At 37.2% G+C, this 15,884-nt stretch overlaps 1 protein-coding gene across 1 annotated transcript in view; it reads left to right on the top strand.

The window, feature by feature from the left end:
* The window catches only part of EYS (eyes shut homolog), a 944,860-nt gene that overhangs the window by 51,164 nt on the left and 877,812 nt on the right, over positions 1 to 15,884 (top strand). Inside the window, exons 3-5 of the mRNA XM_075087034.1 lie at positions 5,476 to 5,669; positions 8,398 to 8,525; positions 14,434 to 14,548. Of these exons, the coding sequence (XP_074943135.1) occupies positions 5,476 to 5,669; positions 8,398 to 8,525; positions 14,434 to 14,548 (437 nt within the window). The remainder of the gene's footprint in view (positions 1 to 5,475; positions 5,670 to 8,397; positions 8,526 to 14,433; positions 14,549 to 15,884) is intronic.

The raw sequence follows: 15,884 nt of genomic DNA, 5'->3' as shown, positions 1-15,884 counted from the left end.
TCCATGAGGAAGCAGTTTAGAACCTGCTGCTCCACCTGGACACTCACAAGTCTATGGGCCAGATGGGATCTACCCAAGAGTACTGAGGGAGCTGGCAGAGGAGCTCACCAAGCCACTCTCCATCATTTATCAACAGTCCTGGTTAACAGAAGAGAGCCAAGATGACTGGAGGCTTGCTAGTGTGATGCCTGTCTACAAGAAGGGCCAGAAGGAGGATCCAAGGAACTACAGGCCAGTCAGGTGTGGAGCCGTGCTGTGGAATGAGAGTGCTCAGTGGGCAAGTGCAGGACAACCAGGGGATCAGGCCCAGCCAGCATGGGTTCACGAAAGGAAAGTCCTGCCTGACCAACCTGATCTCCTTCTATGACCAGGTGACCCACCTAGTGGATGAGGGAAAGGCTGTGGATGTTGTCTACCTGGACTTTAGTAAAGCCTTTGCACTGTCTCTCACAGCATCATCCTAGAGAAGTTGGAGGCTCATGGCTTGGACAGGTGTACTCTTCCCTGGTTAAAAAACGGGCTGGAAGGCTGAGCCCAGACAGTTGTGGTTAATGGAGATAAATCCAGTTGGTGGCCAGTCATGACCCGGGGCTCAGTGTTGGGGCCAGACTTGTTTAATATTTTTATCAATGGTCTGGATGAGGGGATCGAGTGCACCTTCAGCAAGTTTGCAGAAGACAAATAGGCCACACCTTGAAAATTGTGTTCACTTTTGAGCCCCTCAGTACAAGAGGGACACTGAGGTGCTCGAGTGTGTCCAAAGAAGGGCAACAAAGCTGGTGAAGGGTCTAGAGAGCAAGTCTTACAAGGAAAGGTTGAGGGAACTGAGGTTGTTTAATCTGGAGAAGAGGAGGCTGAGGGGAGACTTTATCGCTCTCTACAACTACCTGAAAGGAGGTTGTAGTGAGGTGGGTGTTGGTCTCTTCTCCCAGGTCACTAGTGATAGGATGAGAAGAAACGGCTTCGGGCTGCATCAGGGGAGGTTTAGATTGGGTATTGGGAAAATGTCTTTACTGAAGGAGTGGTCATGCATTGGAACAGGTTGCCCAGAGAGGTGGTGGAGTCACCATCCCTGGAGGTGTTCAAAAAACATGTAGATGTGGCACTTCAGGGCATGGTTTAGGAGACATATTAGTGTTGGGTTGATGGTTGGACTCGATGATCTTAGAAGCTTTTTCCAATTTCAATAATTCTATGATTGTGTGTTTTCTTAAACATTGTTCTCCTTCAGGGTTTTACATTTGGCTTCAGATTACACAGATCTATTTTTATCCTGTTCCCTCTTTATCTTGTTTCTAACAACAGCATTCAAGAAGTCAGTAAATGTTAACACTACTATGAAGCTACGTATTTATATAAACATACCTAAACAAGAGGCTCATAGCGACAAACACGTGTACATTTTTAAATGGGAATTTGGGATTAATTCTTTTTTTACACAACTATTAAGAGATTTTGTATACATTTTGAATAAAAATAAATAAATAGATTTGCAGGTTTAGAGGACCAGTTGTTCATCTGTTCTGACCAAAGGTTGTTATATTGCTTACCTATATATTAAGGCTTCTGTCTTGTATATGGTTAAAGTAGGATCTTTCAGAAAGCATTGATGTGAAGACATCAGCAACTGTAGAATCCAGTTCTTTCATAGTAGTCTAGTAGAGAGACCTCACTGGTAAAAATATGTGATGCGTTTCTAACTTCATTTTGGTTTGCTTCTCTTTTCAGTCATTTGCTTTTGTTACTCTCTTCTCCACTGAATTAACAATCCCTTTAGTGCTTGACATTTTCTCCATCCAAGGGCTGTAATCAAATCACCTTTCACTCTTTAGAAAATAGATTGAGTCTGACATCGTGCTTGGGAATGATAGAATAAAAAACTCAAAACACCAGTTCTCCAGATTTCCTTTTATTGACATAGTTTGTCAAACCCATCAGGCATAGATGTTCAGGTGAAACAGCACTGCCCTTGCTTTTCACATAAGATGCTGATGACAAGAAATTAAAAATTAGGGGAATGTCAAAGACATAAGTAGCATCAATGGTTAAGGAAACATTCCTGATCAAGACTGAATTCTTCCTAAAAGACATTAGGCAACTGGTAGAGTTTTTTATTGAATTCACTCTAAGTAGATGTATGAAAGATGTGACTTGTGTTTTAGACCATGAGTGCTTTTGCTGCCTCGGTATCTTAATTTAAAATCATCCCTCTTGACCTGGTTAGGTAATTGGCTCCCATTTCCCACTAAATTAAATGTTTTTTTCTAAATTAACAAAAAGAAAACTATAAATTTTTGCCCTTTGCAAGAAGATGTCAAAGAGAAAAGAAATTGAACACTTTTTTTGCCATCCTTGATACATTTTTTCCTTGATCCCATGCTGTGATTAGCAATATTTCCTTATTTCTTCTCGGGCTTTTCTCTATTCCTCTTCTAGCTACTTTTAGTCTTCCTTAAAAGAAAGTTGCACTATCTCTTTTTTTTTTGGTTTTTTTTGTTTGTTTGTTTGTTTTTTTGTTTTAACAGAACAATGTTCTTTCCCTAGTTTCGCTAAAATGGTCATAGCATTACCAAAATGGCACCTCTTTCATCTGGTTTCCCTAACCAGCCTTTATTGTTCTATGTTATTTTGTTCATTTAGTCTTTCCCTGTTTTAATAATCCCATCCAGTGCCATTTTTTAACAAAAGGCTAAGAATATGTTTGTAATAGTGGCAGAAAAAATGGGGAGGACTGAACGGATTCAGGGGTAGAAGCAATGGCAGGAACAATTCATTAATCCATTTGGTTTGTGGAATTACACTTTCTGGAATTACACTTCCTTTGGGTAGAGCAGTTGGAGTTACTGTTTTGCTGATTAGCCTTCCCATGTTCAGTAATGTGGGTGGGTCAGGAGCACCCATTCTTGTCAAAAGTGCCTAATCAATGTTAAAAAAAATTAGGGTAAGCATTGATATATGTAACCTGATCTATGAGTACTGCCAGAGTGCAGTGTATTGAAGTACAACAGGACAGCTAAATACTAAATTGAATAATAAGAAACAATTGACTAATCCACATCACTTCATGCTGCAAATGTTCTTGTATATGTGCACTAATACCAGTCAATGGCCTTGTTCTGAGGAATGGCCATCTTGGTTTTTCCTATTAGCAAGCTCTAACATCTGCAAGTTGCAATATACTTTTACTGTAATTTGGTTACTATGGTGATGAGGGATAGCAACAAATTCACGAAACATTCTTTGAATGTCCTCTGATGCTAAAGAGAAGTGAATAATATGTCCTAAAAGAAAGATCCAATTCATTTTGCTTGATTGGAACAAATATTTCCGATGAACTGAGAGATAAAAAGGAAATTGTGTTTTGACCCTTTTTCTGCTAATGGGAGTTTCTCGTATAGTGTTTGTTGCATCAGCTGTTCTGGTATATAATAGAGACAAAGTGTGATATTTAGATCTCCTCGTAAATGTTCTATGTCTTACAGCGGTTCTATATAGCTACTCTGTGCTGGTAAGGAAATTATTACAATCTCACATACTTATCTATTAATTGATTTAAAATTAATTAGCTATGTTTACCTGGAAGTTTACAATTCTGAATTAAAAATATTCTGTTACCATTTCAGAAATATGCATCTTTTTATAAAGTATAATTTTATGAACATCTATTCTTAATTCAATTTATTCAAGTGACTAACAAAATGTGGAATCAATACATCCTACTACTTCAGAATGGATTTATTATGAAGTTAATGTTATTGCTACAGCAAATTACTGAAAAAATGCTTCTGATGTCATCTGTAAGTATGTGTTAGCAAGGTGGTTTAAATCAGAAAGTACAGGATATGTTAAAAGCATATTTGTTACATAATTCTCCAGAAGTAAATGGAAGTAAATTCTTACCTGCTATAATTCTGATATATCTTTGAAGTTGTGCAATTAAAAAGAGTTAATTGTCCAAAATACTTAAGCAGCTCCTAACTGTTCAGGTATGCAGGTAGATTAGTAAACACCAGCCTGGGGTTACAATAACTGAACAGAACATGGGAAACTACTGGACTTAACATGAGAAGTTGCTAAGTTTAACATTTAACTGAGTGAGTGGCTGACAAAAGTTACAGATAGCGTAAGAGTGATTGGATTCCACAGACGGTTAAGGAAAAAATTTGTGAGGCAGGAAAACTTCACAGATAATTAAAGGGGGGGGGGGAACTGAGGACTTTTCAGGGATTACTTTCTTGCAAGGCAAACAAAGCCTGGCAACGATATCAGTAATCCCACATGAAGACAAGATTATCTAGATAACTGTATCAGAAATACTGAATTCGTATATGGAGGTGACAAAACTGGGGCCAATGGGGACAAACACTTAGGCAAGGATTGTTTATCTGGGAGAAGAAAAGGGTAATGAAAGGTAGGGATCAAGGTGGACAGGAGAAGTACAAATATGGGAAAATGCAGGGAAAAGGTGATAAAAGGGCCAGCTGAGTGTAAGCAGGCTGCAGCTCATTACTCTTCTCTGGCTGAGCCCTGCATCTGGTCATTGCAGTCTCCTTTCTTTACCATTTCTGCAGTACCACAGTGGTGTGCAGGGGTTAAGCTGCACACTAGAATGATACCCAACAACTAGAATGATACCCAGATCTGGAATGACTCAAGGTCTGAGCCAGCAAGTTGACAAGAGGTCAGGGATGCAGGTATGGATATCAGACAGACTAAACCTGTGCTAACATTTGATGGATCCATTAATGTGGGTTTATCTGTGCATTTAGAAAGTGAGGCAGTGTGTATGTTTGCTGGTGAACTTCAATACTGACTACCCAGAGAGGAGGAAAAAGTTTGAGCTATTGTTGCTGTTCACACTCACATGAGTGCTCTTTGTGTTTATGTGGTGCAGGTAAAGACGCTGCTTTCCATGTTGATCCATGTAGTCACTGTGCCTGTATTGTGTCGTGTGTGTGTGTGTGTGTGTGTGCATGCACACATCATTGTGTGTGCACCTACTGAAAGTACATTCAGCTTCACTACTGGCTGGATCTATAAACAGGAAAGGGAACAACCTCCCTTAATAATAACTGCTGCAAAAGAGATCTTCAGTGACTCGTCGGTGTCTCCTGGGTCTATGGTTACAGTTCTCATCCTCCCTTTGCTACAGATGAGTTTACTCACTCCTACCTGTTTCTCCACAGTCATTCACCAAAACAAACAAAACATACAGGAATATTTTAAGTTCCTTGCTTTTTAAATGGTGATAGTTTACAGGTGTCCCAGGCAGCAAATGGAGTTCCACAGCATAGACAATTTAAGAAAAGCACAATAAATAAAAGCCTCTCAATACCTCATAAAACTAAAAAAAATAGAATTAATGAGAAATAGTAAGGAAAAACAACATAGTGACAATGTAACGTTGATAGACAGCATATCAGAAAGCATAATTCACTCAAACAATCCCTAATTTTTTATGCTTATTTCTTTTAGGTCCATTTTGTGAGGAACCTAGTGATCTTTGTGCATCTCAGCCATGCCTGAATGGGGGCATATGCCAATATAATCAATCTGGATATGTTTGTGATTGTCTTGCTGGTTTTCTGGGTCACAACTGTGAAATTGATGTCAATGAATGTTCTTCAAGACCATGTCAGAACAGAGGTACATGTATCAATTTGCCAAATGTAAGTATGAATTTCGGAGATCCCTACTGGAACATAGAATTATGGAATCATGGGATGATTTGGATTGGAAAGGACCTTTAATGCCATCTAGTTCCAACCCTCCTGCTGTGGGCAGGGACATCTTCCACTAGATAAGGTTGCTCAAAGGCCCATCCAACCTGACCTTGACCACTTCCAATGTTAAGGCATCCACAACTTCTCTAGGCCACCTGCTCCACTGTCTCACCACCCCCATGTAAAAAATTTCTTCCTTATTCCTAATCTAAACCTGCCCTCTTTCAGTTTAAAACCTTTACCCCTTGTCCTGTCACTAAAAGTCTTGGCAGAAGGTCTTTTATCATCTTTCTTCTAGGCCCCCTTTATATATTGAAAGGCCACAGTGAGGTCTCCCCAGAGCTTTCTCTTCTCCAGGCCAAACAACCCCAAATCTTTCAGTTTTCCTCTGTAGCCATTTTCATGGCACTTTTCTGGACTCGCTCCAACAGGTCCATATCTTTCTTGTGCTGGGTTCCCAGAACTGGACACAGTACTCCAGGTGGGGCCTCATAAGAGCAGTGTAGAGGGGAAGAATCACCTCCCTCAAAGTGCTGGCCATGCTTCTTTTTATGCAGTCAGGATACAATTGGCTTTCTGGTCACATTGCTGGCTCATGTCCAAATTTTCATCCAAATTTTTCATCCCCAAGTCCTTCTTCACAGGCCTGCTCTTAATCCATTCATCCCCCACTCTGTATTGACAGTGGTGACTGCTCTAACCCAGGTGCAGGACCTTGCCCTTGTCCTTGTTGAACTTCATGAGTCACATGGTTCAACTTCTCAAGCTTTTCAAGGTCCCTCTAGATGGCATCCTTTGCCTTTAGTAAATCAACTGCACCACTCAGCTTGGTAGAATCCACAAACTTGCTGAGGGTTCACTCAGTCCCACTGTCTATGTTATTACTAAAGATATTGAAGAGTACTGGTCCCAGTATGAGCCCCTGAGGGGTATCACTTGTTACTGATCTCCATTTGGACATTGAGCTGTTGATTGCAACTCTTTGGACACAGCCATCCAGCCAATTCCTTACCCATATAATAGTCTATCCATTAAACCTGTATCTCTCCAATTGCTGTGTGAAATGATGTCAGAGGCCTTACAGAAGTCAAAGTAGATAGCATCAGTTGCTCTTCCCTTATCTGTCAACAGTCACTCCATCACAGAAAGCCACCAGATTTGACAGGCATGTTTTTCCCTTTGTGAAACCATGTTGACTGTTTCTAATCACCTCCCTGTCATCCGTATGACTTGAGATAGCTTCTAGAAGGATCTGTTCCATGAAAGTACCAAAACATTTAATTCTAATGGAACTTTTAAAATTAGCTTTGGATGTTTCTTGAAGAAACACAGCAATGTCTGAATGTGTAGTGTTTCTAATATTTCTATGGTTAAAAAGACCAAATTCCACATTTTCTATTCAGTTTCTTGAAGGTCAGTTTAGAAATTATCGATGTAATTTCTTTTTTTTCTCTCTCTAATAAAGCAGATATTAAACATGATACATCAGTCATATTTATTACCTAGTGGTTGTTTCCTATTGTTTCTTTTCCTGTGGTAACTGTTTTTAGTTTCTTCTTTTTCTTTCTTTTTTTCTTTTTGTAAAACAGAATAAATTCATGCAGACTCACAAAGATAATAGAGTCATATCTAGTAGTATTTCAAACTGCATTGTCAATGTTCTTTCATTAGCATGACTATTGTAAATAAAAGTGACTATACAAAATCAAAATAGTGAAAGAAAAGTTCAAGAGCTCAGTTATCATTTACCAGTGATACATACTCACTCACAGAGAGAGAGAAAGAGATATCTAAATTGCCATATTGATAGATTTCTAAATTATGCAACATGTCTAAATATTTTGTCTAGTAGAAAAACTAGCACATACTATTTTGTACAATCATTTCTATAGACAAACAGATGCAGCAGTTTGTTCCACACATATAGAAATCTTTCAGCAGATGTTAAAATAATGTTCCCTGATCATGCCTTTAAGACCGATTCTGAAGAAACACCTGAACACTTTCAATTTCACTGGGGGAATAAGCCCCTGTATATTTTTCCTTTGCTTTCTGATATCAAAAGGCTTAAAAAGAACATTATTTTGTAGAGAAAATAGAGAGTGTCAGGTCAAATATTTTGTTTTGTAAAATAACTTACTGTTCTTACTGTGTAAATTACAGACTGCAGTAATTGACAGATGTCTCTCACCATCGTAAAGAAATACAATCTCCTTTCTTCATATTGAAGGGGAAAAAGGATACAAACCATTTTCTTTCCTACTCTAGTTAGTGAATACTGTTTGGTATCTGAAGTGCCTTGTGCACCGTTACTCTTTGACAGATGCAAACATTACATTGGAACAAATTCGAAACGAGGAAAAAACATAAATGAAGTATAAAGCTCCTTCTTGATTCAGTTATGAAATCACAAAGCCAGCCAAATTTAGGGCTGGTATATTTCCAGCTAGCAAACCCAACTCTGGTATAATCTGTTCTGGAAGGCCTATTCCACTTGTCCTAAATTATGTTTGTAAGGTTAGGGGCTAGGAGTGTTTTTTGTTCTGTCTTTGTAAACTGTTTAATATGAGACCCTGCCCTAGTTAGGGTCTCTATAGTAGTGGAAATAAACTCTAATTTCTGTATTGCTTTGGTTACAACAAACAATTATTTCTAATTTCCTTCTCTTCTATAGGATGTGGCATGTATCTGCCTGCCAATATTCACTGGCAAGTTCTGTGAGAGAATACTGAATCCATGTGAAGTGTTGCCTTGCTTAAATAATGCAACTTGTGTAGCTCAACAGCAGAACTATAACTGCCGGTAAGATTAGAAATTAATTTATTTCAGTACTTCATTGGATCACTTGATGATATCCCACTGATTGCAGAAAGAAAAGACATCATCAATCACAGAGAGCACAGAAAACTATAAACTTTTCTCTTAACAACTTTTTATTTAATTTTGGTACCCTACTGTGTTAATCTTCTTGAAAACATTTAAAGAGTTATGAATTGTTTCGTCATTAATTCTGTAAGATAAAATATACAAATCCTGACACATTGATGACAAAAGAGACAATTAAACTACAGGTACTGCTCCCATTCAGGGTGTAAGATGTTTATGCTATGTTTCTGAAAGGATAAGACAACTGTGTTAATTCCTAATTCACAGACATGCATTAGTAGGTCTTAGATTGATTCTTCAAGCAGCATATTAAAAAGTGCTTCATTCAGAAAGACCATGCTAAAAATTATCCATTTGAAAATAACTGAAGTGACCCAGTAGGTATGTAATTCCATTCCATTTTCTTACACCACTAAGGATTACAGTTGGTACTCTTCACATTTGCTTGGCTTTTATCTGGCTGCCTAAAGTAAGTTCTGCTAAGCATTACTGAAGTGCAGTAAACAACTTTCAAATTTTAGGATATTCATAAAAGCAGAAAATTGAAAGCTGTTGTACATAAAAGCCTGAAAACACATTATGAAGGAACTTAGAGACTGCAAATACATAACAGAAGTACAGAACATAAAGTTTCAGTCCATCAGAAGAGATTCAGTTGAGAAGTCTGGAAATTAAAATATAAGTTGAATTATGTTTACAATTCCCCCCCCCCCCCAAAAAAAAAAGACTTTTTAAATAAAAGTTTATTTATATTTACACATAAATACATAGAAACATATACACACATACAAACACATACACAGTTAGATATTCCCATAAAGATATGTGTAGCACAGAACAATAGTGTCATCATTTTTCTCCAGTACTTTAATCCAAGATGTAAGCTCCTAATAATTTACTAGTATACAGCCAGTCTTTTACACAGTGTACTGGTGCATGAATTAGTACAAAACAATGCCTGAAGCTTACATTTTAAAATATGCATAACAAGAACAATTAATACAAAGCTGTATATTGCCTTTCTTTAAAAAAAAAAAAAAAATAGATCCTGGCCCTGTGTGCAAGGCAGACTGAATAATTTACTATTTCACAAAGCAGTGGTAGAAATGGTCTGTACCATGAACCTCACTACACCATGGAAATTGGTTAATAAAAATAACTATGGAAAGGCATGGTGATTTAACAGTCTTTCCATTGATATACTATTTGTGAATAAGAGTAATTATTTAGATCAATATAACAGAAAGTAAAAATGGGCAATTAACAACCCAACTGCACATCCAAAAAAGGGCAATGAAGCTGGTGAAGGGTCTGGAGCACAAGTCTTATGGGGAGTGGCTGAGGGAACTGGGGTTGTTTAGCCCGGAGAAGAGGAGGCTGAGGAGAGACCTTATTACTCTCTACAACTACCTGAAAGGAGATTGTAGTGAGGTGGGTGTTGGTCTCTTTTCCCAAGTTGCTAGTGATGGGACCAGAGGAAATGGCCTCAAACTGTGCCAGGGGAAGTTTAGACTGGATATTAGGAAAAATTTTTTCACTGAAAACTTTGCAAGCATTGGAACAGGCTGCCCAGAAAGGTGGTGGAGTCTGCATCCCTGGAGGTATTTAAAAGACCTGTAGACATGGTGCTTAGGGACATGGTTTAGTGGTGGACTTGGCAGTGCTAGGTTTATGGTTGGACTCAATGGTCTTAAGGGTCTTTTCCAACCTAAATAATTCTATGATTCTATGATTTATATTGATTATCAAAAGAATCACTTCCATTTTGTGGTAAAGCTAGGTATTAGAGGTTTTAGTCATGGAATTAGATGGTACAATCATGCTTACTACTAATATCAAGCGTTAAGATCCTATTAAAATCAGTGGTGCTTAGATTTTACTTTTAATATTTGTGTATTATTCATCCATTCAATTGTGCTATCCATAAAATACATATTTGCCAAGACAAGCAGGACACATTTGTGGAGAGCTAGTTTGAAAAATAGGATAGGTTATAAGCTTACGATTTTTAACACTAAGAACACACTAAAAAAGGAAAATAACACTCTAGAGAGAACACTATGAATAGAGAAATGAAGAGTGCATCCTTCAGCTTTGTACAAAGTCAAGTGCTTGGCCCTGTATGTGCTGTTTAGGTAAAAACTTTAGATAGTATTCAATTCACATAGTTTTCCCTAGCATCTAAGCTGCATACCAGACTTGCTTGGTGAAGGAAGAGAAGAACTCCAGGAAATTACTCATCTCTTCCAAAGAAAAATATCCAGGTCAAATGAGATGAAGCATATTCTGGAGGTTCTGAATTTTCTCTGTACAGAAGTACAGAGAAAGCCTGAACTGCTATCCTAAACCACACACCAAAACTGCAGACTTTTAACATTAGGTAAGTATGGCAGCACTGGAACTTCATTTCAATACTCAGCATTAGTTTTGCCATTGAGTAACTGAAGGCTCCAATTAGTGATTGCAATAATTTTTAGTGTTTGTTGTTAATAAGCTGAAATTTATTTCCTCATTTTTTTGAGAAAATAAAATCAGTTTTCTACCACTTATTCCCAAATATTTAACAAATGTACTTATCCTTTCTTCTTCAGGAAAGCAGTTGTTTTCCATTCTAAATATATAACCAAACAGACTCAATATAATTTGCTTCACTTCAGTTATGATGTATGACTATCTTGTATCCTCATTCCATCTTTTCAGTCTTGATATCACATACAACTTTTTGCTAAGAATGTAATAGTAGCATTTTTTCTTAAATGTCAAAATTTAAGGTGAATTCAAATAGGCAGTGAACAAGGGTATCCATCACAACAAATTGTGATTGTTTACTTTGTATCTTCTATTATCTTTGTTCTTTAGGACAATAAAAAGTCACAAAAAATGTGAAATGGTGTTCTGAGAAAATTTGTTGTTAGTGTCATCTTTGGAACTTACTGACAACTTTTGTGCTCCTAATTTACACTTACCTTCGCTGACATTGGTATGTCTATTGCAGAACAACAACAAAAGCAAAAATAAGAAAAATGAGCAAATATAGAAACTAGAAGAAGAAGTTTCTAAAATTGGTTTACTAAATTATCTATTTTATGAAACAGTCATAGATTACCTAAAAAAATTGAACCGAGAAACATAGGAGATCTTTCACCTGATTTCTGATCATAGGTAAAAACAAATTTGTAAAAGAAACGTAATTGAGTTGCTCTGATTTGGTTTTGAGTGTTATTTAAATATGGAATTACAACAAAAGATACTTTTTTTTTTTTTTACTTCACGTTCCTTTTATATATAAATGTAATACATGGATGAATAGTGCTATCATTTAAAGGAAACAAATATGCTATACGTTGATATGAGTACTTTTCCCTTTAGTGGGAAAACTAAGTATGTAACTATCTGATATTTTTGCACATGCTGAAATAAAAGCAGCTAAGTATTATGAAAAACTCCTTTTCGCTACAAGTGAACTGAAAATTTCTTAAGAATAGACTTTGCAAGAATTTTTATTCCAAGTACTTGAAATTGTAGCAATATAATTATAGGAATTACATACAATAATTTTTTCAATAGGAGGGTGAGGATTATATAGTCCATTGGTACTTGTATAGAGTGTCCTCCTGTGGTTGTGTCTCTACTAACCTCAAAGAATATAACTTTTTAGAGAAGATTTTCCCATATCCACCTCCCTCTGTCCAAGTGGTCCTACGCATGGGCGGTGTGGGTGCTCTTCATGGGGGTTTCTGGGGAAATTCAGCGTGTTTAACACTTCATCAAAGGCTAATAAGTGGCTTAAGCTTCTGGACATGTTAGATGCTTCTGTGCATCCCTCAGAGGAATATCCATACCCACTGTTTAGGCATCTTTATCTTATTTAGAAAATACAATTAAGGCAGATCCTTTCTATTGAATGTTGTTGTCTGACCATTTGCAATTTAATAAATATCCTTTATTCTGTGTGCTACATAACTGTGAGGGTCTTCATGCATTCTGAAACCAGGGATGGTGTTATTTTTTAAATGAGGAAACATAAAATTAGTGAATCTCATATCCTTTAGGAGGGAGAGCATACAAAAAACGGAAGCAATTCCATATCATCTTCATGATTTCCAGCTTCTGGGCTGAGTCATTAGACAAAGTACCCCTCAGAAAAAGTTAAAGAAACTTTCCATCTATTATTTTTAGGTTCCTTCACAAACATAAATTTTCAGATAACTGGCAATTTGCTTTCTCTTCTATTTAAATCTTTTCTTTCCATCTACCAGAAAGAGCATTTAAACAGACATGCTAACCATGTGTGTAAGAACACATTTAGTGAATTTGACAGGAATTATGTTTACATCAAAACACATAAGAGAGTGTTTGCAGTCTGGATTTTACTTTTTGCACATTTTGAGCAAGATACAAATATTCAAATATTTCATCTATGCTTTCTATTGCTTTTGAGTAACCTTGTTTACTATCCATTTGGATATCATCAGTATTTTTCTGTATAGGGGATTTTTTTTAAACACTGGAGGCCTAGATAAGAAAAGGATTTGTCTCCTACTAATGACAAGTGCTGCATGAAGCAGAATAAATGTCTGCAGTCCCTTTCACCATAGAAGAGTTATCCATGCCTCAGCTGGCATCACATGGAACTAGCAAACTGTCACAAAATAGAATGTTAGTTTTCTCCTTTAAAGACATATACTAATTACAATTTGTCATGGTTTTAGCTGGGACAGAGTTAATTTTCTTCACTGTAGCTGGTGTAGTGCTGTGCTTTGGACTTAGTATGAAAACAATGTTGAGATAACACACCGATGTTTTGGTTGTTGCTGGGTAGCGCTTGTACTAGTCAAGGACTTTTCTAGCTTCCCATGCTCTGCTGGGTGCACAAGAAGCCGGGAGGGGAGGGGGCACAGATAAGAAAGCGGACTCAAACTGGCCAAAGGGATATTCCATATCATGTAACGTCATGCCCAGTATGTTACCTGGGAGGAGCTGGCCGGGGGAGGGAGGCAGCAATCACGGCTTGGGGACCAGCAGCGTCGGTTGGCAGGTGGTGAGCGGTTGTATCATTTGTGTGTCTGGTTTTTTTCCTTTTTCCCTTTTCCTTTTTATTATATTATCATTATTGTTATTATTATAATAATCAATATTATTATAATTATTTTATTTTAATTATTACACTGTTCTTATCTTAACCCACAACGTTTTTTTTGTGCTTTTGCTCTTCCGATTCTCTCCCCCATCCCAGAGGGGTGGAGGGAGTGAGCAAGCAGCTGCATGGTGTTTAGTTGCCAACTGGGGCTGAACTTCAACACAATTAAGCACGTACAAAAACAACCACGCACTGTCCTCTCCTCCTCTCCACAGGTTCCTTACATTGTTCCTTACACACCTAAGCATGTCATTATTGACTACTCTATATTAATCACTAGTAATCATTGATACTATTTTAAAGTTTATTTATCATCATATTTATAATTTTCCTTTCTGATGGTTTGATTGACCCATCATTTCTAATACATTTCCAAACCCTCATTTATAGCTTTTTGTTAAATCTTACCTCATTTGAGATTGATTTTTGTTTCAGAAGGTTCCATGAAACATTGTTATGAAAATGTTTTCATCAACAAAAAAAAAATACTTTATGGAGAAACAAAAATACCCAGAATCATGCAACTGATTTTAATTGCTTGAAAACATGTTCTGTTTGTTTTAAATAACATACAAAGTCTGTTTTGTTACCACAAGAACATTATTTAATAGAATTATGGAATATAATTAAATACAATTAACTTTTAAAATGCAAGTCCTCTAAAATACTCTGGTGTATTTGCAGCTGCATGCCAGGATTCACTGGAAAGAACTGTGAGGAAGTAATTGACTACTGCAGGCTGCTCAGCATCAGCTGTCTGAATGAAGGATTGTGTCTTAATATCATTGGAGGATTCACTGTAAGTAATTTAATACATGTTAAACTAATTCAGTGCTCCAAAGTATAAAAGCTTCAGACAAGCAGAACTTGAAACGCATTCATTACTGCAAGAGACAAGAGGGACATACATTTATGTGTTTGTTATTTATTTAAATCAATAACACAAACACAATTCACTTGGTAATATGGATTTTTTTTATTACTTTTCAACTGAGACCATGTTTTCTACTATATCAAGTAAGAGAACTGAAAAGTATTTTTATAGTAAAAAGAATGTATAACTAATTGTGGTCCAGTGTTATTATCTACACAGATGATAATCACAGCTATGTTGCAGCCTTTAAAAATACAGTACTTGAATTGAGTACATCTGTTGCCATTGTTTTAACCAGAGTCAAATTACTAATTTAAACATAGCATATTTAAACTTAATACAAACATAGAAGTCTGATGATGAAACTGCAGTGCAGTGAGGTTGATTCCAACTGACAATTTGGAAAAAAAAAATTCTCTTTAGTTTAATTCTCAAAAAGGATTCTGAAAATGTTGAGTGAGATCTGTCATGAACCAAGATTCTTCTGGCTATACCTTGTCAAAAAAGAGGAAATAGTTTCTCCAACAGCAGTATTTTGGAACAATTTAAAGGTTATTCTAAACAACAACTCATTCTGCAAATAACAGGAGATCATCACAGAACCATAGAATGGTTGAGGCTGGAAAGGACCTCTGGAGGTCATCTTATCCACCACCCTGCACAAACAGGGACACCTAGAGCCATTTATCTAGTCCTAACCCACTTATCTGTTTGAGAGTTCAGACAAATTGTATTAGGATTACTGTTACTCCTTGCTTCAGGGAGTAAGAAGAGTAGCCCACTCTGTAAGGGCAAGACAATTGGAACCAAGGGTGCAACAAGGCTGACAGAGACAGTGTCCTAACCAACAAGGGGCACATTCCCTCAATACCCACAAAAACACATCAGATCCACAGATTCAGCCAAAAGTCCAGTAATCATCAGCCAAGTCCTTAGTGATGAAGCAGGTTTACAGTCAGGCTGGGTAGTCAAGTCAACAGAATCAGCAAGATACAAAGCTGGATACAGGCATAGTGACAAAATAGCTCAGGAAAGGATCTAGTGCAAAGGCTTGAGCTTAAATGCAGCTCATGAGTAAAGGAAAGAAAGTTTGGGCACCTCAGAGGTGAATTCTGTTTTCACAGTGATATGATCCAAGGTGATAGTGCTGGGCTGCAACAGAGCTGACCTTGAACACAGGCAGTTAAATTTGTGAGAGAAAGGAAAGAGGTCACCAAGGAAGAGTGCAGTTAGAACCTGTTGACACACTCAAGGTCCTGAC

Source organism: Phalacrocorax aristotelis, chromosome 3 (assembly GCF_949628215.1).
Source record: "Phalacrocorax aristotelis chromosome 3, bGulAri2.1, whole genome shotgun sequence".
NCBI lineage: Eukaryota > Metazoa > Chordata > Aves > Suliformes > Phalacrocoracidae > Phalacrocorax > Phalacrocorax aristotelis.
Note: the sequence above shows the minus strand (reverse complement) of the source record. Positions and strands in the feature narration are given on the sequence as shown.